General features: G+C 34.3%; 1 protein-coding gene and 1 pseudogene across 1 annotated transcript; both read right to left on the bottom strand.

Annotated features, from left to right (window-relative positions):
* Nucleotides 1–2,700: 2,700 nt before the first annotated feature.
* LOC104857998 lies at nt 2,701–3,634 on the bottom strand (annotated as a pseudogene).
* A 5,295-nt stretch (nt 3,635–8,929) lies between these two features.
* Nucleotides 8,930–15,500, bottom strand: LOC104857997 (olfactory receptor 150). The gene is made up of 2 exons (XM_010618078.2): nt 15,476–15,500; nt 8,930–9,840 (listed from the first exon to the last, which is right to left on the bottom strand). Exons 1-2 carry the CDS (start codon nt 15,498–15,500, stop codon nt 8,930–8,932), a joined length of 936 nt encoding a protein of 311 aa, XP_010616380.2.
* Nucleotides 15,501–23,142: the final 7,642 nt, after the last annotated feature.

Raw genomic sequence — 23,142 nt, 5'->3', positions numbered from 1 at the left:
TGCTGCTTTTACTTCTTTGTCTGGGAAATGTCTGTTCATTTCGGATGCCCGTTTTTGAATTGGGTCTTTTTATTTGGGGGGGATTGTTTTGAGTTCTTTATATATTCTAGATAATAGTCCTTTGTCCGAGGAGCAGCTGGTAAAAAAATTTTCCCACTTGGTAAGTTGTCTCTTCGTTCTGTTGATGGTTTTTTTTGCAGCAGAAGCTTTCTCCTGAAGATTTGTTCATAAGTCTTTTCCTATGCCAATGTCTAAATGAGTTCTGCCTAACTTATCTTCCAGCAAGTTTAGTGTTTCTGTTTTAAGATTTAGATCTTTAATCCACTTGGATTTTAATTTAGTGTATGGTGAAATAAAAGGGTCTAGTTTTAATCTTTGGCAGGTTGAGATCTAGTTTTTCCAGCACCATCTATTAAAGAGGCTATCTTTACTTATCTACTTTTCTCATCCTAACTCTGTCTAGGCCCCCATCCTAAATGGAAATATGCTATGTTGGGGAGTTTGTTCACTGCAAACATATGTGGGGCTACTTCTTGTTTATAATTTAATTCACATGGTTTAAAGGTGATAGATTAATGACTACCACAAGTGGTCAATTTGCAAGTTGTGATTGATCCTAATGTTTTGCTGATTGTATCGATTGGGATAAAGCATATGGATTAATTTGATGATTTGTTTTCTCTGATATTGTGAAAATGAGAATGTCTGTGAGTCATTAGAGAATCAAAAGCTAAAACACAACTATATCAGGAAGATTTAATAACCCAGAGATTGAATCAAGGACAATCCAACAGCAAAAACAAAAATGAGAAAACATATAAGGAGACAGACTTCCATTTCACAAATGGCAAAAAGTAGGGCAAAGAGGGGATGAGAAGTCTGATAGTGAACCACTAGGACACTCTGAACTCACAGCACAGGAAGTAACAAAACAGATCAATCAGGCTCTGGAAAAATTCAAAACAGAAATGATTTCCCAGATAACCATAGAGATGGTCAGCAAAATGAAAGTCATAATTCAAAACTCTAGAACAGAAACTGACAAAAAAATAGATGATCTTAGGACTGAGATAAAAGCCATGAAGGACCAGTATAAGAAAGAAATGGAAGCAATGAATGCCCAACATAGGAAAGAAATGGAATCCATAAAACAGATTCAAACAAATATCCAGGAGATTAAACACTCCATTGAAAGTGTATGCAAAAGAATAAAAGAAGGTAAAGATAGAATCTCTGATATAGAATATAGGATCACAGACAGTGACCATGAAAAAAGAGGTCTCTTAAAAACAGTAAGGGATCATGAGAAATTGATCCAACAACTCCTAGATGATGCAAAAAAGAATAACAGAAGGCTGATAAGAATCCATGAAGTAGCAAGAGAAAATGCCAACAACTTAAAAAAGCTGTTCACAGAATTAATGAGAGAAAACTTCCCAAACAAAGGGGAAGAATTTGGCATACAGATAAGTGAGTCATATAGGACTCCAACTAGCCACAAAAAAAAAAAATCTACACCTAGATATATAAAAATCAATGCTGTTTTTATCACAGTAGATATGTAGTATGGTTTCATCTTGGGAATTGAAATAACCAATGCCAAGTCTTTGTTGCCTAGAATTGTTTTTGCTATTCTAGGTCTCTTCTTCTTCCAGATGAATTTTTGAATTGTTTTCCCAAGGTCTGAAATATACTGTTGGAATTTAAATTGGGATTGCATTGAATCCATATAGCCATTTTGGAAGTGTGCGCATTTTCACAGGTTCTTCCTACCTAGGAGCAAGACATATTTTTACATTTTCTGTTATCCTCTTTGATATCTTTTTGTAGAATAGAAAGTGAGTTTCTTGTAGCAGAGGTATTTGTCATTAGACAGGAAAAAATTATGTCAACTTTAAATTTTTCATTTGAATAAGGAGCCCGTATGAATTGAATACAAAATGAATATAAGTTCTAAATCATAGATACTATACATGTGGGTGGAAATATTTTTAAAAGTCATATCTCCTTGGAGTGTTAGAAAAGGAGTATAGAATTGTCAGGAAATTAATGGTGGTAGCATCATCACGAAAATGTGACATATGTATACATAAAATAATGTTTCTAACAAACATGTAACTGTTTATTATTGTCTATGTCTTTCAATATGTTGCTATCTGCTTCATGGTAGGAACTGTTTTATCTCCCATATTATGCCCACGTATTACTAACACAGTCCTACACACATTTTAAGTATCAGGGGCTATATTTTGAATATTCCAAATGATAAAAATTATTTACTTTAGAGATCACATTTTCAAAAATGTTTAGAAATTAATTTAATTTAGAAAGCTGGGTACATAAACTATTGAAACAAGAGCATGTAAAACAAACATGCCTATTTCCTTAATATATGTATGTATTATAAACAGAAAAGCCATATTCCATACACATAAAGCATAATCAATAATATGGAGGCATATGAAATTTATAAAGTTAAGATATAAATTACTCTGGGTAGGTAGATTCTAGGCCATCCCAGAGAACCTCTGTCCTATGTGGGTTTTAGTCCATCAATTTACCTGTAACCTTGGTACTTTGAGTGTGAATAATTAAGTACTAGCAGAAATTAAAAGATTTGTGGACATATGTTGCTGTCTCTGGATTATTTTCTTACCACAAATGCAGAAATAAATTTTTGTAAGAGCAAAATACTCTACTTCATAGAAAACTTTTTTTTTCAAGAACCTTATTTAGAGCAAATCTATCATCCGTGTTCCTCAGGCTACACATTAAGGGTGGATCTTAGGCACAAGAATGGTGTAGAACCCTGAGGAAACTTTCCCTTGGTCCATGGAGCTGACTGATGAGGGTTGCAGGTACATGAATGCAGCAGGACCAAAGAACATAGCAACAGCCAAGATGTGGGAGCTGCAAGTGCTGAAGGCTTTGGACCTGCCCTCAGTGGAGCGAATGCGGAGGATGCTGGATATGATGAAGACATAGAAGGTAAGTATAGCCAGAGCTGGAAAAAGAATATTAAAAGCACTGAAGCACAGAACCACTACCTCATTTATAAAAGTACAGGAGCAGGAGAGCTCCAGTAGTGGGAAAAGATCACAGAAGTAATGGTTTATTACATCAGCCTTGCAAAAATCCACTCTCAGATTGCAGACTGTGTGAGCTGTGGCACCAACCAAGCCCATGCTGTACTCACACCCCAGGGACCAACCAGCAGCATACTTGCGAAGACAGGGTAACATTGTAAAGCAAGGGGCTACAGATGGCAACACAGCGGTCATACACCATTGCAGCCAACATGTGACACTCTGATATAATAAAAATCAAGAAGAAGTAGAGTTAATGATGCATTCAGGGTAGGAGATACCATTTTTCTCCACCACAAAACTCACCAGCATTTTGGGGGTAACAACAGTGGAATGGCAGAAGTCAATGAAGGACAAACTGCTGAGGAGATAGTACATGGGGGTGTGCAGGTGAGAACTGAGCCCGATGAGGGTGATCATGCCCAGGTTCCCCACTGCCGTGATTAGATTCCCAGGAAGAGGAGGAAGAGAGGTAGCTGGACCTGTGGTTTCTCTGTTAACCCAGCTAGGATGAAGTAAGTCACTGTGGAATGATTTTCTTCAGTCATTTGTTTCTGCTTATCTATCTAGGAAGTGAGACACATTTTGAAATAGGTATCTATTGTCTGGACAATGAAGCATGAAACATAATTTTATTCTTTTTTCCAGGTATCTCCAATTTTCTGCCAACTTCTCACCTAAATATATCAACAACCTTGAGATTCCCAAGGTACGTGTAAATATATAGCACACAGAACTATCTGTTTTTCTGTTTCATTCTGTAAGAGTGATTTTTGATTTCAAGTTATTGAACACTCAAAATATAATTTCTACTAATTTTTTAATGTTTTCTCTTGACCTTCTCTAATTATTTTCTCAATTCCACTCGAAACAGAAATATCCTTTTTCACTAACACAGCAGCTTCCACAAAAAACTTCACTCAATGTTACACATAATGGTGAAAGAATAAAGATTTTATCCTGCATTACTGAACAATAAAAGCTCACTCCCATGTTTTCATTCCACAGTATACCAAAGGATCCAGCTAGAAAAATCAGGCTTCAACATGAAATGAAAATCATCCATATTGAAAAGTATAAATTTATTGTTCTTTCCTTCTAATTGTAAATATCATAATCTTACATAAAACAAATCTGAGATAATCTATGAAAAAAAGACTAATAAAACTACAATTAGGCACCATGATAGAATGTAAGGTCAGAATACCAACTCAATTTTATTTTTATATCTCTGCACTAAATAGTAAAATATTCATTAGGGATAGCATGAATGGATGAAATGCTTTGGAATAAATTTAAAATGTAAATGGGGCTCTCCCAAAAAATTACATTACATTTTTAAACAGTACTAAAGTCCTTCATACATAGAAAGATATCAGTGTCGACAAATTAAAAGAATCAACATTGTGAAACTAGACATATTTTCCACATTAAACCACAAATTCAGTGTAATTCCTATCAAAATCTACACTCTGATATTTACATATATTAACAGAAGGATTACAAAAACCCTGTAAAAAGACAAGTACCCTACACTAATCAAGTCAAACTTGAAAGATAAATGTCAGGTTTGAGGGGCCCAGTCCCTTATCTATAAATTTACTACTAGTTTACAGTAACCATGACACTATGGAGTCATTATAAGTGTACACATACCAGTCAATGGGATAGAGGTGACAATACAGAAATAAACACATGTCCATGATAAACTCCACTGTTATAAATATTTTATGATAATGCAATGGGAAAATGATAACTGTTTCAACAATGGTGTTGAAATTCACGACTCAATAAGTACATGTATAAGAATTAGTTTGGAGCTCTTTGTTCCAATATCCCCAGTAATTTACTCAAAGTGGGACCTATGAATAAATAAAAGATCTACAGCTCTAAAAACATCAGAAAAAAACTACAAGACTAAATATTTGTAACCTTGACTTTGATGATACTTTCACAGATGATATGCCAAAAGCAGAGGCTAAAATTAGAAAAAACTGTAAATTGTACATCTTGAAAAATGTAAATATTGTGCTTTAAAGAACCCCTTCCAGAAAGTTAAAAGCAACATATAAAGCCAAATTTTCTTCAAATCATTTAATTGAAGAAAAACTTGTATTCAGAATGCATTTAAAATTTCTTACAACTTCACAGTTTAAAGAATAAATCATGCAGTTTAAAAACGTCCCAGTATCTGAATAAATATTCTCATGTTTGAGATATATAAATTTTTGATAAGAAATGAAAATATTTTCAAGGAAATGCTCTCATCTGTACAATTGCCTAGATAAGAAAGTAATATTTAAATTTATAAACTATGTCAAATTGTATATAAACATACAATTAGAGCAAATTTAACAGTGACAACACATGTAAAATGTTTACTACGTGTGTTCAAAATAAATAAATGATGTAGATTCTCCATTCCTTAGAATTTTACAGTCTAGACGGAGGCAGAGAGGCAGAATAGACAATGAAACAAATAACACGGTGAGGCAGATCTACAGGAACAACGCTATCATGGTAGCAGTGCAGAATGGGGGTCAGTGAAGCCTGCTGAAGAGAAACAGGATGAAGTTTTCTTTGCAACAAGTACCATGTGACACAGCTGACCCACAAAGCACATTTGTTAGACACTGAATTTTAACTCATGATATCCCTGTAGTTTCTCTTCTCCTATTAGCTCACCCCATACAATCCTATGTACTAAAGTCCTTTCAGTTATGATCTCTGACAGAGAAATTCCAGTTAATAGGACCATTTACTGTCTGGACATAAACATGGCCCTTATGTTCATAGGTGGCACATACTTAATTTAGTATTTTAGGAGTCACTTACCTGCTTTCCTTCCACATTAATTTGTAAACTCAACATAATGTTGGAGAGTGCCTTACAAAGTGTAAGTCTCAAAAATGCATTTAACAAAACTGTTGGAAGAAGTTTAGAGATAAATTAATAAACACTCCAAATAACAGAGTAAAGCCTTTACCTCCTTGGATAAAGTATGAAAAAGAAGTGTTTGCTATAAATTCAAGCTGTGGATGACAGAGAGATGCTAAAGGAAGCTGCCCTCAGCAGGAAGTGTGGCTCTGAGCAGGAGGACTAGGAGAGATAGATCCTTTGTCATCTGCCTCTCTATTAACACTGGGAGAGAAAGGCAGGAAAAGCGTCTGGAATTTTAAGTCAAGGACAGGGGTTCAGACATACATCTTCTGCTTCCTAGACAGTTCAGCATTTTATACTTTTCTTCATTACTCTGAAGTGAAAAATAATTTTGATAATGTGAGGAGGTGTTAACCCAAAAATAGCTTTTGAGTCCCTGATATCTGATGAGACTGATGCCAAAGACATTTGGCCTTTTGCAAAGTAAGTTGATGTGACAATTTCATATACTGAGTGTAAAAGTCTAATTAGAAGCAAACAATGATAATGAACCCCCACTAGAATCTTTTCCCACAAGTATGGACTCTGGGGAAAAGAAAGGAGAGTTTCCCTTTATTGCCATTCATTCTCAAATACGCAATATTATAACATATGCATAATTCAGTTCTTCTTAGAACATGAATTTTAAAAAGCCATATAGCTTCCTTGGTGTGATGAACTAAAAGTATAAATAAAGATCAAAATGTATAATTGATATGGTGTTACAGGAAGAAAAGGTCTAAAGGTGTAGGGGAAGTGGGAGGGATAGGGAAAAGTAGGAAGGGAAAAGAAAAATAAGAAAAATTTTATAATGGAAAGAAATCTTTGTAAATAAGGAAAGGTGGGGGGTGAAAGGAGACCAGGGGAATGGAGAAAAAATAAGAAGCAAGATGCATCATGTAAAGGTACAAGATCCCAGTGATGAATATAACTGTATTACTGTACACCTAAAATATAAATATTTTAAATATAAAATATACAAATATAAAAAAAGAACGTGCGCAATATCAGAACTCCAGTGAATTTCATGCCAGACCTTAAAAATTCAAAATTTCAGGAAATGTTTAAGAATTTAAAGGTATGTTCTAAAGTATTATGACACATTCTTGAAGCAGTACTTCTTGGAACATTTTAATCTGTGCACTGAATAAAAGCAGCTTACACTCACCTCCCAAGTAAATCTCTTTCTGATATTACTGGAGATCTGGGAGGACTGCCAGAAAACACTAAGGAAAGAGGAAAGTTGATTTTCTTCTAAAAATAGAGGAGGAATTTTGAGGAATGGTAAAAGCATGTATGTCATTCAAATAACTTTTATATCAAACTGGTTATGAGTGAAGTTTTTAATTGTTTTTATTCACTAGTAATTAAATGTTGAATAATTTTGAGATGATGTTACAGTAGATTTTCTTAATTAAGTTTGATTTGGAATAGTTTAAAATTTGTTAAATTGAGGTTTTAATATGTGTAATGAAGTTATTTTTGCAGTCAGATAAAGACATCCCTTTAGGTTTTTTATGATCACGCATATCATCACATATTAATTGTGTTGTTTAATGAGTTTCACGGTGGTATTTTATACTAGCACTGATGCAGCTTTGATCACCTTCCTCAGGCCTTTTCTCATATTTTGCAGACCCCCCTTCTCAAGCATCCCCCTTATCCCTTTTCAGACAAGTCCTTCCTCAGCCCTTTTCTCATATTTTGCAGACCCCCCCTTCTCAAGCATCCCCCTTATCCCTTTTCAGACAAGAGTAGTCTCTCTACTCCTTTCACATCAACTTTTTTTCCATACAACAGAAAACAAGTAACATCTGTCTTCCTTACATCAGGTGAGAGATAATGACCTAGTCTGAATCTTCTGCAAGTGAAGGTCCAGTTTCTCCAGCCTGACATTGCTCCATTTAGCAGCTTTGTTGAGATTCAGGTGGATGAAGATGTGCGGATTTAGTTCTAGGTCTTGTGTTCCTCTCCATTTGTAGGCCTACTTTCATGTTAATGAGGTTTAAATCACCATAGCTTTGTAGTCTGTGTTGGTATCACATATTATGATGCTCTTGGAATTGTTCTTTTGAGTAAATAGAGGTGATAGCATCATCCCAAAGATGCAGAAAAAGAATATTTCCTGGGTGTAATTTAAAATACATCTAACATATAAATATGTGTTGGTTATAGTTAGTATCATCTAATGTACTACTCTTGGCATGGGGCTAGGAATGGTTTCACCATGCATGCTAGGACTTCACGTTACCTAATTCAGTTTCACACATTTAGTAATTTCAGGAGTTGTATTTTATGTATTCAAAAGGTATACATTATTTGTTTTATAAGTCACAATTTCAGATAGGCTTGCAAATATACTGAGTATAAAAAGTAAATACATAAAATATTGAGAAGATAAGATATCAAGCAAAAATATTTAGTGAATAAAGATGGAAAAATATTGCATGAAAGGAGCCATGTTCAATGAAAAGCATGTGGAAAAGCATAATGATATGGAAGCATTTTTAAAAACTAAACATCATATATTAATAAATGAAAAATTAAAAGAAGAGATATATATCATTAAGGAAAGGGTTATACCTGCTTTTAGATATAGGTGTAAAGTTTTTGATGATTAATTGATAGTAAGGCACTATGATTATTTTTAAAATACTGAAGCAATAAATTCTATAATGAAAAAACAAACTACTTGAAGGTGATAGAAATAGCTTTGGATAGAAAGATTGTGGGCTGTCTCAGAATTGTCTTTTCCATATGTGGCACCTTATTTAAATCCAGTCCTACCTTTGTACCTTCAGATCTTTTCTTCAAATGAACACCGGCAGTAAATTCATGACTTGTGAACATACACTGCTGTCTGTCATTGTGAATGTATCAAAACTACAGAAATTACAGATTGTCACTAAAGGAAAAATAAATTCTCACACGAACTTTCTTTTTTCAAAGAACTTTTTTAAGGCAATTTTTACATCCCTATTCTTTAGACTATAGATTAGGGGATTCAGCATTGGAACAACAGTGGTATAAAACACTGAGGACACTTTCCCTCGGTTCATGGAGCTGACTGATGAGGGCTGCAGGTACATGAATGACAGAGAACCAAAGAATACAGCAACAGCTAAGATGTGGGAGCTACAAGTGCTGAAGGCTTTAAACCTGCCCTCAGTGGAGCGAATGCGGAGAATGCTGGCTATGATGAAGATATACGAGCTAAGAATGGTCAGGGCTGGGAGAAGAATATTAAATGCACTTAAACAGAGAGCTACTACCTCATTTATAAAAGTGCTAGAGCAGGAGAGCTCCAGTAATGGCAAAAGGTCACAGAAGTAATGGTTTATTACATCAGCCTTGCAGAAAAGCAATCTCAGCAAACAGACTGTGTGAGCCGTGGCACCAACCAAGCCCATGCTGTACACCTCGGCAAACAACCAGCAACATACTTGAGGAGACATGGTAACATTGTAAAGCAAGGGGCTACAGATGGCAACATAGCGGTCATAAGCCATGGTAGCCAACATGTGACATTCTGAGATACCAAAAACTAAGAAGAAGTAGAGTTGAGTCATGCATTGAGGGAAGGAGATAACATTCTTTTCCACCACAAAGTTCACCAGCATTTTGGGGGTAACGATAGTGGAATTACAGAGGTCAATGAAGGACAGACTGCTGAGGAGATAGTACATGGGGGTGTGCAGGTGAGAACTGAGACTGATGAGGGTGATCATGCCCAGGTTCCCCACCACCGTGAGCACATAGATTCCCAGGAAGAGCAGGAAGAGTGGCAGATGGAGCTCTGGTTGCTCTGTTAACCCAGCAAGAACAAACTCAGTCACTGTGGAATAATTTCCTTCTGTCATTTCCTTCTGGGATTTCTATATAGGAAAATAAGAAAAATTTTGTTATGGGTGTTTTTGTTCCAACAATGAAGTATTAAACAGAATTTTAGCTTTTTCATCCTTGTATCTCCAGTTCTCTTCTAGATCTTCATCTATGTTACATGAATGAACTTGAGATCCTATATATATATTAGAAATGCAAATAAATGTCATGGAGCATGGTCTCTATTGTTTGTGGCACGCTGTAAGTGTGGCAATTAGTAATATTCCATCCTTGAACATCCAAAAAGAATTCTGATAATTTATTTTAGGTTTTAATGTGCCATATGAAATTATTTATAATCCTTTTGTATTAAAGTTTTGCAAAATAAGAACAATAATGTAAAATTACATATAATTACACAAGGAGATACATTAGGCTTAGCGTATCAACACCAGATGATCACAAATTACAATCTGCTTGAGCACCTAGCAGTATGCAAAGGCTGAAGTCCAGGAAGTCTCACTGGAGTTGCCTGTGAGAGCTCATGTTAGCAGGCTGATGAGACAGTACTGGAAGGCTGAAGAAACTGGAAGTAAATGTCCAGAGGTAGCAGCAAAGATTGGAGCTCTTCTAGAAGGAAGCAAGCAGTTCTTTCCATTTTCACTGTATCTGGGCTACAAAACTAATTAGAAATCAAGGCCCGCATCCTGGTGGGTCTTCCTCCCTCAGTTTTCTGGCTTGCATGTCAATGGTCCAGTGACAAACACAGAACTTTACTTATCAGCCAGGTTGTTCTTACTCATGTCAAGTTGAAATACCATGATTACAATCACTTCTCTTATCTTCTCTACAAAGAAAATAATTTTTAAATTAAAATAGCTACAGGATCCAAAATATCCTCATGGTCCAATTCCACACTTAATGATGGACTAAGCTTTTTCCCCTATGATACAGAGCAACACAAGTTGTCCACTTCCTGGCTTTTATTCAACAATATCTACAGGGTCTCAGTAGGGCAATCAGGCATCAAAATGAAATTAAAGGTTTTGGTATTGGAAAGCGAGAGTTAGTTATTCCTTCAACTTTTGCAAAGAGCATATTCTTATACAGACAAAATCTGACCAAATCAATGAAAAAGACTATTAGAACTAAAGTTAAGCAAGGTGATACTATTGAAGATCAATGTTTAAACTCAATTTTATTTTACACACTTTTAATGAAAACTGAAAATCACATTGTATGAAGGGATTAAATGCTTCATAATAAATAAAAGACACAATCAAAAGATGGGCATGTGAGATGAAAAGATTCTTTACAGAAAAAGTACAAATGGTCCATAAGTACATGAAGATATCTTCCAGATCAAGTTTATGAGAGAAATGGAAATTAAAGCAGCAAGGAGATTGTACATTTGACCAGAAAGAATGTCTATCGAGCAGAAATCAAATTATAGCAAGTGCTGGTGATGCTGCAGGGGAAAAAAAGAAACCTTCTGCATTACAGAAATGAGAGTGGAGAGTCCTCAAAAAACTAAACTAGAAATTCCATTTGACTCAGCTATTCCTCTTTTAATTATCTTTCTCAACATATTACAATGCTACATATGTAGACATGTTTTTAGTAGTGCAATTCATAATGTCTAAACCTTGAAACAGGCTTATATGTCCATCCACAGATGAAAAAGAAAATGAGGTATTTACACTCAATGGCATACCACTCCAGTAAAAAAGAGAACTACTCTGCCAAGCTTGAGTCATTTGTAGGAAACTGAATACACATTGAGACTATAATTCTAAGTGAAGTCAACCATACCTACAACTTGATTATAGCATGGTGTCTCTTTTATAAGTAATCCAAAATATAAATAAAAAGCAAAATTAAATTTAGGTAACAAGGAATAGGGAGATAGGTATTTCTCAAATGAGAAGTAAATCAAGAGATTCAAGGAAAGAGAGGGGAGGGAAAGGACATGAAAAAAAGGAATTAAAATTGTTGTGTACATTTATCAGCTCTATACAAGAAATATAAATATGAAGTACTGAAAATATTCATTAACTTAAAAGAAAGCATGGAATCTCACTTACAATAAGAAACATTATTGAGTGGTACTAAGAGCCTTTTTAGGAAAGGCATCTCTTGTTGATAATCACAAGACTCTACATTGTGAAAGAGATAATATTTTCCAAATTGATCTACAAATGCAAAGATATAATATAAAATCTCTACTTTACCTTTTAGAGATCACTCCTAAAATCCCTATGACCAGAAAGCTAAAGTAATTAAAGCAAAGTTGAAAGATCAGTATGAAGTTTGAGGTCTCATATTTCCTCACCCTAAAACTTATTACCAGAGTGATCAAGACAGTGCAGCAGTTTCAAATATAGACATATAGATCAATAAAATAGAGTGGCCAGACCAGAAGTAAACTCAATTTATAAGTTGAATTGTTATATGAGAGAATTGCCCATCAACTGGAGATTGCATAAAGAAGATGTGGTTTTTCTATAAAATGGAGCACAACTCAGCCATAAAGAATGAGAAACTAGAGTCATTTATCAGTAAATGGATGCTCATTGAGGCCATACGCAAGTGAAATTAAAGGACACATACTTGTAAATACTAAATAGTTTCTCTGGTGTGAAATACTAAAAGTGTAATTAAGGTTCAAATTATATAATTGATAATCTGAAATAGAAAGAAAAGGGCTAAAAGAGATGGGGAAGTGGGAATGGTAGAGGAAAGAAAAGAAGGGAAAAGAGAAAATACGAGAAAAGGAAAAAATGGAAACAAAGTCTTTGTAAATAGGAAAGGGTGGAGTGGGTGAAGGGAGGGTAAGTTTATGGGAAAAAAATAAGAACCAAGATACAACATGTAAAGAATGTTACAAGATCCCAATGATGAATGTAACTGTACTATATAACTAATAAGTATCAATAAACTTTTAAAAAAAGAGTTTAATGACAATTCAAAGAGGAAACAGTAAATTTTTAAGCATGTGGTTCTGGGACCATTGGATAGGTACATGTAAAAGAGTTCACTTGGAACTTTTTCTTATACCACCTACAAATTTCTAATGTAAATTTTTAAGCATGTGGTTCTGGGACCATTGGATAGGTACATGTAAAAGAGTTCACTTGGAACTCTTTCTCATACCACCTAAAAAAATTTCTAAAATTCATCGTAGGACTAAATGAGTTAGTGCTATAAAAAATACCATGTGTCTAAATGTTGGTGACCTTGAATTAATGATAATTTCTTAGATAAGATATCAAAACCAGGGTCTACTATAGAGAAAAATAGTAAATTATTTACATTTAATTATTCATAATTATTTAAAATTAAACTTTAAAGAACACATTTCAAAAAGTTAAAAGAAAACATATGCAATGTAAAAAATATTTTAAACTGACATAGCTGATTAAAAACATATATTTACTAGCACCTTAAAAGCGTAAAGAATAAATATCCATATTTGAATATGGTCAGAGGATTTGAACCAAAATTCCCATGTTTGAGACAAATAAATTACCAATAATGCCTGAAAATATATTCATCAAAAATACAATCTTGAGCTACACTTGTTCACTGCATAAAAAATTATTTAAATGCATAAAATATATTAAATTTTATGTATATATGTAAACTATCTTAAAATAAATTTAACAGTGATAACATTAGCAAACATCTTCGCTATGTTCATTCACTATAGAGAAGTAGTAGTGCCGAATTCTGAATCTTTATTCATTAGAGTGTTAGATTCTAGAGAGGACAGGGAGGCAGACTAAAAGATAAGGAGATAAATACCATGGTGACACAGGTCCTACAAAAGCAAAGCCAATATGGTGCTAAAGCAGAATGGGAGTTAATGAAGCCTGTCAGAATAAAAAATTTAATGTTTTTTTTAAATTTAACACACATATTATATGACAGGCTTGTTCCATAAAGCACTTTCATTGGAGAGTGACATTTAACTCATGATTTAATTTTTCTTTCCTATTAACTTATTGTATAAAGTACTATGCAATGAATTCCCCCAAGATCTTTAATGGTGAAATTTTGTTACTTTTGTTTTCTATCTGCATATAAATATGTTCCTTATGTTCCCTTGTAGCACATACTTAATCTTGTACCTTATAATTCACTTACCAGCTTTTCTCCTACATTAATTTGTAAACTCAATATAGTGCTGGGCAGCGTACCTTTACTCCTCAGAAAGAAAAAAAAAAGAAAAAGAGTGATATAGATAATGTTAAGTTGAGCCACCCCTTAGTGCTTTCAGTCACTAATCCTAACATCTGATGAAGCTGATGCCCAAAGCCATTTAGTTTTCTGCAAAGATTTCTTGAAATGACAATTTTATATACTGAATACAAGAGCCTGATTAGGAGTAAACAATGATAATGACCTCCCACTAGAATGTTATCCCACAAGTATCAGCTCTGGGAAAAGAAATGATTACAATTTTCTTTCATTCTCATTGATTCTCAAGTGTTTAACATTATCACATATGTGTAATTCCATGTTCTTGTCAGATTCGGGGTTAGGGCAAAATTGTGAGATATATTCTTAGAGCTCTCATGAGTTCCATGCCCAGAAATTTAAAAATTCAAAATTTCATAAAATTTTTAAGACATGCACTAAAGGAATTGCTTAAAGTGATTTCTCAAAAAAGGAAAATACCAAACCAGGGGAAATAACCAATATCCTTAAAATTTTAAAGGCTTGTACTTTCATTGATTCTACTAATTATATTTAGATTAGTATGGTGTACTCATTACGCAGTATTGCTTGGAGCATTTCAGTTTGAAATACAAGATCCCAGTGATGATTGAAACTGTACTGTACATTTAAAAAGTAGCAATAAACTCAATGAGAAAAAAAAAAGACTAGGAGGAAAGAGGAGATAGATTTATTACTAGAAATAAAAGCAAAATGTTGAAGAAGAATGAAAACATATATGTCATAAAATTATTTTCATACCAAGCTGCTCATGAGTAAAAAATTTTATTCAATATACATAAATATATAATTTTAAGGGAATAGTTACAATAAATGTAATTTGCATTTTGATAGTTATTGCATTGAATCTATATATTACTTTGAATAGTGTGGCCATTTCAGCAATCTTAATTTTGCCAATGCATGAAAATGGGTGGTCTTTCCACCTTCTAATGACATCTTCAAATTCTTTTTGTAATTTTCATTGTATAATTTTTATATGCATGTTTAAAATTATTTCTTGGTGTTTCAATTAATTTTATAATTATAATTAATGAAGTTGCTTTCTTTTTATCTTATTTAGTTTATACTTGTCAAGTATACAGTACAGTTACATTCATCTTTGGGATATTGTACCCTTACATGACAGATCTTAGTTCCCCTATTTTTCCCATACCCCGGCCCTCCCGTCAACCCCTCCACACTCCCCTATTTATATAGACTTTGTTTACATTTTTTTCTTTTCTCATATTTTTTCTTGTCCCTTTTTTCCTTTTCTCTCCCCTTCCCACTTCCCCTACACCTTTAGCCCTTGTCTTCCTATTTCACATTATCAGTCATACAATTTGTATACAGTTATACAATTGGCACTTTTAGTTTTTGACATGAGAAACAATTCACTGTTTAAACATTTGTTTTATTTAATTTACTTAAGAGTATGTCCTCAATATCCATTTTCCTATGAACGACTTTAGTTTCTCATTCTTTATGGATGAGTAGAACTCCATTTTGTAGAAAAAACACATCCTTATCCAGTCTCCAACTCATGGGCAATTGGGCTGTTTCCAAGTTTTAGCTATTACAAACTTTGAGGCTATAAACATGGTTATGCATATATCACTGTGGTATGATTTTTAAATTCTTTTGGAAAGATACCCAGCAGAGGAATAGATGGGTCAAATGGAACCTCTAGACCTAGTTCTTTGAGGTATCTCCATATTGATTTAAACAGTCGTTGCACCAGTTCCTATCAACAGTGGAGAAGGTTCCTTTCTCTCCACATCCCTGGCAACGTTTGTTATTGGTTGGTTTCTTGATAGCAGCCATTCTTTCTGGAGTGAGGAGGAATCTCCATGTTGTTTTCATCTGCATATGTTAAATGACCAGTGATGTGGAATATTTTTTCATATATTTATTTGCTGTTTTTACTGAAAGAAGTAAAAAAATCTGAGGAATGTCTTTTCACTTCAGATGCCCATTTTTGAATTGGGTCTTTATATTTGGGGGTGCTGACTGTTTTGACTTCTTTATATATTCTAGATAATAGTCCATTGTCTGAGGAGAAGCTGGTAAAAGTTTTTTCCACGTTGTATGTTGCCTCTTAGCTCTCTTGGTGGTTTCCTTTGCAGTGCAGAAAGTTTTTAATAAGATGAGATCCCAGTCATTGATTCTTTGTGCTAGTTCCTGTGCTACTGTGGATTTGTTCATAAAGTCTTTTCCTATGCCAATGTCTTCAAGAGCTCTGTCTAACCTATCTTCCAGCAAGGTTCATGTTTCTGTTTTAATAGTTATATCTTTAATCCACTTGGATCTTAATTTATTGCATGATGAAAGACAAGGGTCTAGTTTTAATCTTTGGTAGGTTGAAATCCAGTTTTTCCAACAGCATTTCTTAAAGAGGCTACCTTTCTTCCACTGGGGATAGTCAGCTCCTTTGTCAAAGATGAGGTAACTGAGTACATCTGGAGTTGTTTCTGTATTTTCTAATCTAACCCACTGATCCTCAGTTCTTTTTCTTTGCCATTACTATGCTGTTTTTATCACAGTGGCTTTGCAATATAGTTCCAATGTGGGGATGGTGGTGTTCCCTGCCATATCCGTTGCCTATAATGGCTTTAGCTATTCTAGGTCTCTTCTTGTTCCAAATGAATTTTTGGATTATTTTATCTAGCTCTTTCAAATATACTGTTGAAATTTCAATCGCAAGTGCACTGAATCTGTACAGCAATTTTGGTAGTATGGTCATTTTAACTATGTTGCTTCTTCCTATCCAGGAGCAGGGGATGTCTTTCCATTTTCTTATATCCTTTTCAATCTATTTTTTCCGAGTGCTGTAGCTTTCAGTGTAAAGGCCTTTAGCTTCTTTCATTAGATTGATTCCTAGATATTTCACTTTTTTTTTGGATGCTATTGTGAAAGGAATTGTTTTCTTAATTTCTTTCTCAGTGAGTCTGCTTTTTTGTGTACAAGAAGGCTATTGATTTTTGAGTGTTGACCTTATATCCAGTTACTTTGCTGAAAGTGTCAATTAAGCCTAGAAATCTTTTGGCAAAGTTTTTTGGGTCTTCTATGTAGTGTATCATATCATCAGCAAATAATGACAGCTTTACTTCTTCCTTTCCCATTTATTGCTTTAATTTCTTTCTCATGTCCAATTGCTGTTGATAATGTTTGCAGAACAATATTGAACAGGAGTGGTGATATTGGACACCCTTGTCTTGTTCCTGATTTTAGTGTGAATGTTTTCAGTTTTTGGCCATTTAATATGATTTTGACTATTGGTTTTTCATAGATAGCCTTTATGAAATTGAGATAAACATCATCTACTCTAATTTTCTGCAGCTTTTTTATTATGAATGGGTGTTGAATTTTGTTAAAAGTTTTTTCTGCATCTATTGAGATGATCATATAGATTTGTCCTTGATTCTGTAACATAATGTATTACATTTCCTGATTTACGCATGTTGAACCATCCTTGCATCCCTAGAATAAATCCAACTTGGTCAGGGTGTATGATCTTCTTGATGACCCTCTGTATTCTGTTTGCCAGTATCTTACTGAGGATTTTTGAATCTATTTTTATTAAGGAGATTGGCCTGGAGTTCTCTTTTTTAGTTGCATCTTGCTCTGGTTTGGGAATCAAAGTGATACTTGATTCCAGGTAACACTTCATAAGTATTGCTTCCCTTTTAATTTCATTGAAAAGTTTAAATAGTAGTGGCATTAGTTCTTCTCTAAATGTCTTATAGAATTCAGCAGTGAATCCATCAGGACCTGGGCTCTTCTTCTTTGGTAAACTTTTATTTACATTTTCAATTTCACTGATTGTGATTTGGGTGTTTAGAATTTTCTTATTTTCTTTGCTCAATGGTGGTAACTCATAAGCATCTAGAAATGTATCCATTTCTTCTGTGTTTTCATTTTATTAGAGTATATGTTCTCAAAGTAGGTGTTGATGATCCTCTGGATTTCTGCTGGATATGTTGTGACTTCACCTTTTTCATTCCTAATTGCATGGATCTAAGCCTTTTCCTTCCTTTTTTTGACAAGTTTGGCTAAGTATTTATCAATTTTATTTATTCTTTCAAAAATGAACTCTTTGATTCATTTTTTTGTATCATTCCCTTAGTTTCCATTGCATTGATTTCTGCTCTGATCTTTATAATTTCCTCCCTTGTATGAGCTTTGGGTTTGTCTTGCTCTTCTCTTTCTAGGAGCCTAACATTCATCATTAGATTGTTTATTTGAGATCACTCTGTTTCCCTAGTGTGGGCATTCATTGATATGAATTTTCCACGTAGAACTGCTTCATTATGTCCCATAGATTCCTGTATGTTCTATTGGCAATATCATTTATTTGTTAAAAACTAACTAATTTCTTCTTTTATTTCATCTGTGACCCATTGATTGTTCAGGAGAGTGTTGTTCAATTTCCACGTGCTTGTGGAGTTCTTAAGTTTTCTTATGCTATTGATCTCTAGATTAATTGCACTATGATCTGATAGTCATACATGGGATAACTTTGATTCCCTATTGTTGGATTTTTCTTCTTAATTCATTCTGCCAGTCTATTTATTTTGCTTGGTGAACTGAAGCCATGGACATTGATGGTTATTACTGATATGTACTTACTTATCATTGTCATGTTACTGTCCTGTTCTTTGCTGTTTTTAATTTTTCCCCCTCTCCCTTTAGTTTCCTGCCTTGCCTAATTGATTTTTTCTGCTGGGCCTCATAGTGTTGTGAATTTCATTGACTTTTTCTAGGATATTGCTTAGAATTGTTTGAAGTGCTGGTTTGGTATTCATGAAGTTTCTCAGGTGTTCTTTGTCATGGAAGTATCTTATTTCCCATCCATTTTAAAAGAGAATTTTGCAGGATACATCACTGTAGGTTGGAGGTTGTTTTCTTTGAGGGCTTGAAATACCTCACTCCAGGCTCTCCTTGACCATGGGATTTGCATGGAAAAGTCTGCTGTGATTCTGATGGGCTTTCCTTTGTATGTAATTTGTTTCTGTTGTCTAACTGCTTGTAGTATTCTGCTCTTCTGTTGGGTTTCTGGGATCTTGACCATTATATCTAGGTGTAGATTTTTTTTTATCATGGTTGCTTGGAGTACTATATGCCTCACTTATCTGTATGTGAAATTGTTCCCCTCTGTTTGGGAAGTTTTCAGTTATTAATTCTATGAACAGTTTTTTTTTATGTCATTTGTACTTTCTCCTGCTACTTTATGGATTCCTATCAGTCTTATGTTATTCTTCTTTCCATTTTCTAGGAGTTGTTGGATGGACTTCTCATGATCCCTTACTGTTTTTAAGAGATTTATCTTTTCATGGTCACTGACTGCAATCCTCTCTTCTGTATCTGAAATTATATCTTCACATTCATTTATTCTGCTGTGAATACTTTCAATAGAATTTTTAATCTCCTGGATATCTGTTTGAATCTGTTTCATGGGCATTCATAGCTTCTATCATGGTCCTGAGTGCCTCTATTTTTTGTCTGTTTCTGTTCTAGAGTCTCTAATAATGTCTTTTATTGTGCTCACCATCTCTGTAGTTATCTGGGAAATTATTTCTGTTTTGAATTTTTCTAGAGCCTCACTCATCTGGTTTGTTACTTCTGGTGCTATAAGTTCAGGGTCTCCTGGCGGTTGGTTGATTGTCAGATTTTTCCACCTTGTTTCTTATAGAATTTGCTCTTGGTGAACTGGAAGTCTGTATTTGTTCCTTGCTTAAGTGTTTTCTTATTGTTATGTTTTTATTGGCCTGTCCTTGGTTTAATTCCTGGGTTAATAATTCAATCTTCCTGATATAGCTGCTCTTTAGGTTTTGGAGTCTCTAATGACTCAGAGACACTCTCATTTTCATAGTATCAGAAAGGCCAACTCATTGAATCAATCTCAACCCTTTAGCACAATTGATACAATCAGCAATACAATAACATCAAGCACAACTTAGAAATTGACTTGTGGTAGTTATTATTTTTAACCATGTAAATTAAATCAATATTGAAGACTAGCCCAAATATATATTTATAGTGAATAAACTTTTCAGTATAGCAACTTTACCATTCAGGATGGGGATTAGAAGGAGTTGGGAGGAGAGGAATAGATAGGTAAAAGAATAGGAGAATGTTTCAAGTGAAGCCAGAGGACACAGAATCATCATGCAAACTCTAGGAAACCGTTGCAGACAAGAGGCAAAGACAGAGTGCAAGAGCAAAGACAAGAAGAGAATAATTTTACAGAAATAGGGAAGCTGTAAATTGTACTCACTTTCCTTTGAAACTAATGACCATCAAGTGAAGAATAAAGAGAGGAGAAAAGAGAAAGAATAAATCTGAATTAGGGAAGAAACAGGAACAAAAAGGGAGATGCAGAATAAGTTGTGGAAACAAGAGAATGAGTGAAAAAAAGGAAGAATTTGCATAATGGGAAAAATAAAATTTTCAAAATAGAAATTAAAAGTAAGAGGAAAATAAAACAATGAAGAGCCTCTTTCAGGGTATATTTCTGCTGTCACAATGAACAATGTGTGCATCAATGTGTACAACTAAGTCAATTATTCTCAGCTAGCCAACGGAAGATCCCTGAGATTCAGGCTGAATTCTCTTTGCAAGGCCCCCATTGGGCTTCCTGACCTCCTTCAGTGTTGAACTCTGTAAGGTACTACTGCAGGTTTCAGCTGCTCTTCTCCTGAAGATAGTCCAAGATCTGCTAGAAGGTGGTGATACTCCCAAATTACCAACTACAGATGTCTGATGTACCTTTATTGCAGTTGTTCACTTCTTTTGTATCTTCTGGAGCTGAGTAATAGGGCTTTTATGACCACCTGCATCTCTGCAGTTTTCATCCATGTACCAGTACAGCCAAAATGCCAGAGAACATGGGGGGTATCTGCTAGGATGGAGGCCGGGATGCTGGAGGTGGAGGGGGAGGAGCCATGAGCTCCCACACAGCTCAGTGGGGAATATGAGGTTGCTTTCTTGATATTTTTCTCAGTGAGCTCATTATTGCATTTAAATTTTTTTCTTTTATGTTCATTTTACATTCTGCTACTTTAACAAAGTTGTTTATCAGTTGTAAATATGTCTTGGTGGAGTAAATATCTCTTGGTGTTGATCTTGTATCCAGCTACTCTGTTAAAAGTGTCAATTAAGTCTAGAAGTCTTTTGGTAGAGTTTTTTGGGTCTTCAATGTAGAGTGTCATATCATCAGCAAATAATGACAATTTAACTTCTTCCTTTCCTTTCTTTATTGCTTTAATTTCTTTCTCTTGTCTAATTGCTATGGCTAATGTTTCCAGAGCTATATCAAAGAGGAGTGGTGATAGTGGACATCCTTGTCTTGTTCCTGATTTTAACGTGAAGGTTTTCAGTTTTGGCCATTTAATATGATGTTGGTGTTGGTTTTTCATAGATAGCCTTTATTAACTTGAGATATAGGCCATCTATTCCAATTTTTTCAGGGTTTTTATTATGAATGGGTGTTGAATTTTGTCAAATGCTTTTTCTGCATCTATTGAAAGGATCATATTATTTTTGTTCTTGACTCTGTTAATATAGTGTATTACATTTATTGACTTACATATGTTGAAACATCCTTGCATCTCTGGAATAAATCTGACTTGGTCAGGATGTATGATCTTCTTGATGATCCGCTGAATTCTGTTTGCTAGTATATTATTAAGGATTTTTGCATCCATATTCTTTAAGGAGATTGGCCTGTAGTTCTCTTTTGCAGTTGCATCTTTCCCTGGTTTGGGAATCAAAGTGATACTTGCCTTCAGGAATGAGTTTGGAAGTATTGCTTCCCTTTCAATTTCATTGAAAAGTGTGAAGAGTAATGGCAGTAGTTCTTCTCTAAATGTCTTGTAAAATTCAGCAGTGAATCCATCAGGACCTGGGCTTTTCTTTGTTGGTAAATTTTTTATTATATTTTCAAATTTATTGATTGTAACTGGGGTGCTTAAAATGTTTTTAACTTCTTTGTTCAACTTTGGTAATTCATAAGTATCTAGAAATCTGTCCATTTCTTCTGCGTTTTCCATTTTGTTAGAGTACAGGTTCTCAAAGTAGGTATTGATTATCCTCTGGATTTCTGTTGGATCTGTTGTGAATTTACCTTTTTCTTTCTTAATTGCATGGATCTGAGCCTTTTCTTTCCTTTTTATGATAAAGTTAGCTAAGGGTTTATCAATTTTATTTATTCTATCAAAAAACCAACTTTTTTATTCATTTATTGTTTGTATTATTTTCTTAATTTCCATTGCATTGATTTCTGCTCTTTATAATTTCCTCTCTTGTTTGAGCTTTGGGATTTCTTGCTCTTGTTTTTCTAGGAGTCTAAGATTCATCATTAGGTTGTTTATTTGATCTCACTCTGTTTTCCTAGTGTGGGCATTCAGTGCTATGAATTTTCCATGTCGAACTGCTTTCATTGTGTCCCATAGATTCCTGTATGTTGTATTGGCATTTTCATTTATTTGTAAAAATTGTCTTATTTCTTCCTTAATTTCCTCTGTGATCCATTATTGTTCAGAAGAGTGTTGTTCAATTCCATGTGTTTGTGAAGTTCCTATGGTTTCTTGTGCTATTGATCTCCAGCTTGATTGCACTATAATCTGATAAGATACAGGGAATAACGTTGATTCTTTTGCATTTATTCAAACCTGTTCCATGAGCTAGTATGTAATCTATCTTGGAGAATGACCCATGCACAGTGGAAAAGAATGTATATTCTGATTTTGTGGTGTGGAACATTCTGTAAATGTCTACTAAGTCCATGCTTTCAATAGCTTGGTTCAATTCTAGTATATCATTGTTGACTTTTCACCTAGATGATCTGTCTATTTGTGAAAGTGGGGTATTTCGATTGCCCCCCTAAAATTGTATTAGTGCTTATTTGATTTTTCATGTTTCTTAATATTTCTTTTATATAGCTAGGAGCATTAGTATTTGGTGCATAAATGTTTATGATTGTCATCTCTTCCTCTTCAATTGTTCCCTTTACAAGGGTGTAGTGGCCTTCTTTGTCTCTTTTAATCAGTTTTGGTTTGAAATTTACTTTGTCAACATCCAAAAATCAATAACC

This window comes from Fukomys damarensis, unplaced genomic scaffold (genome assembly GCF_012274545.1).
Source record: "Fukomys damarensis isolate Sample0158 unplaced genomic scaffold, DMR_v1.0_HiC HiC_scaffold_16, whole genome shotgun sequence".
In the NCBI taxonomy this organism is placed as follows: Eukaryota; Metazoa; Chordata; class Mammalia; order Rodentia; family Bathyergidae; genus Fukomys; species Fukomys damarensis.
Note: the sequence above shows the minus strand (reverse complement) of the source record. Positions and strands in the feature narration are given on the sequence as shown.

Excerpts from the sequence above, each read along its gene's own strand:
- LOC104857997 (XM_010618078.2), bottom strand. The coding sequence starts at position 15,500 with ATGGATATTGAGGACATACTCTTAA. Across the intron at positions 9,841-15,475 it reads TATTGAGGACATACTCTTAA|TGACTGAGTTTGTTCTTGCT; the intron begins GTAAATTAAATA and ends ATTATTCCACAG.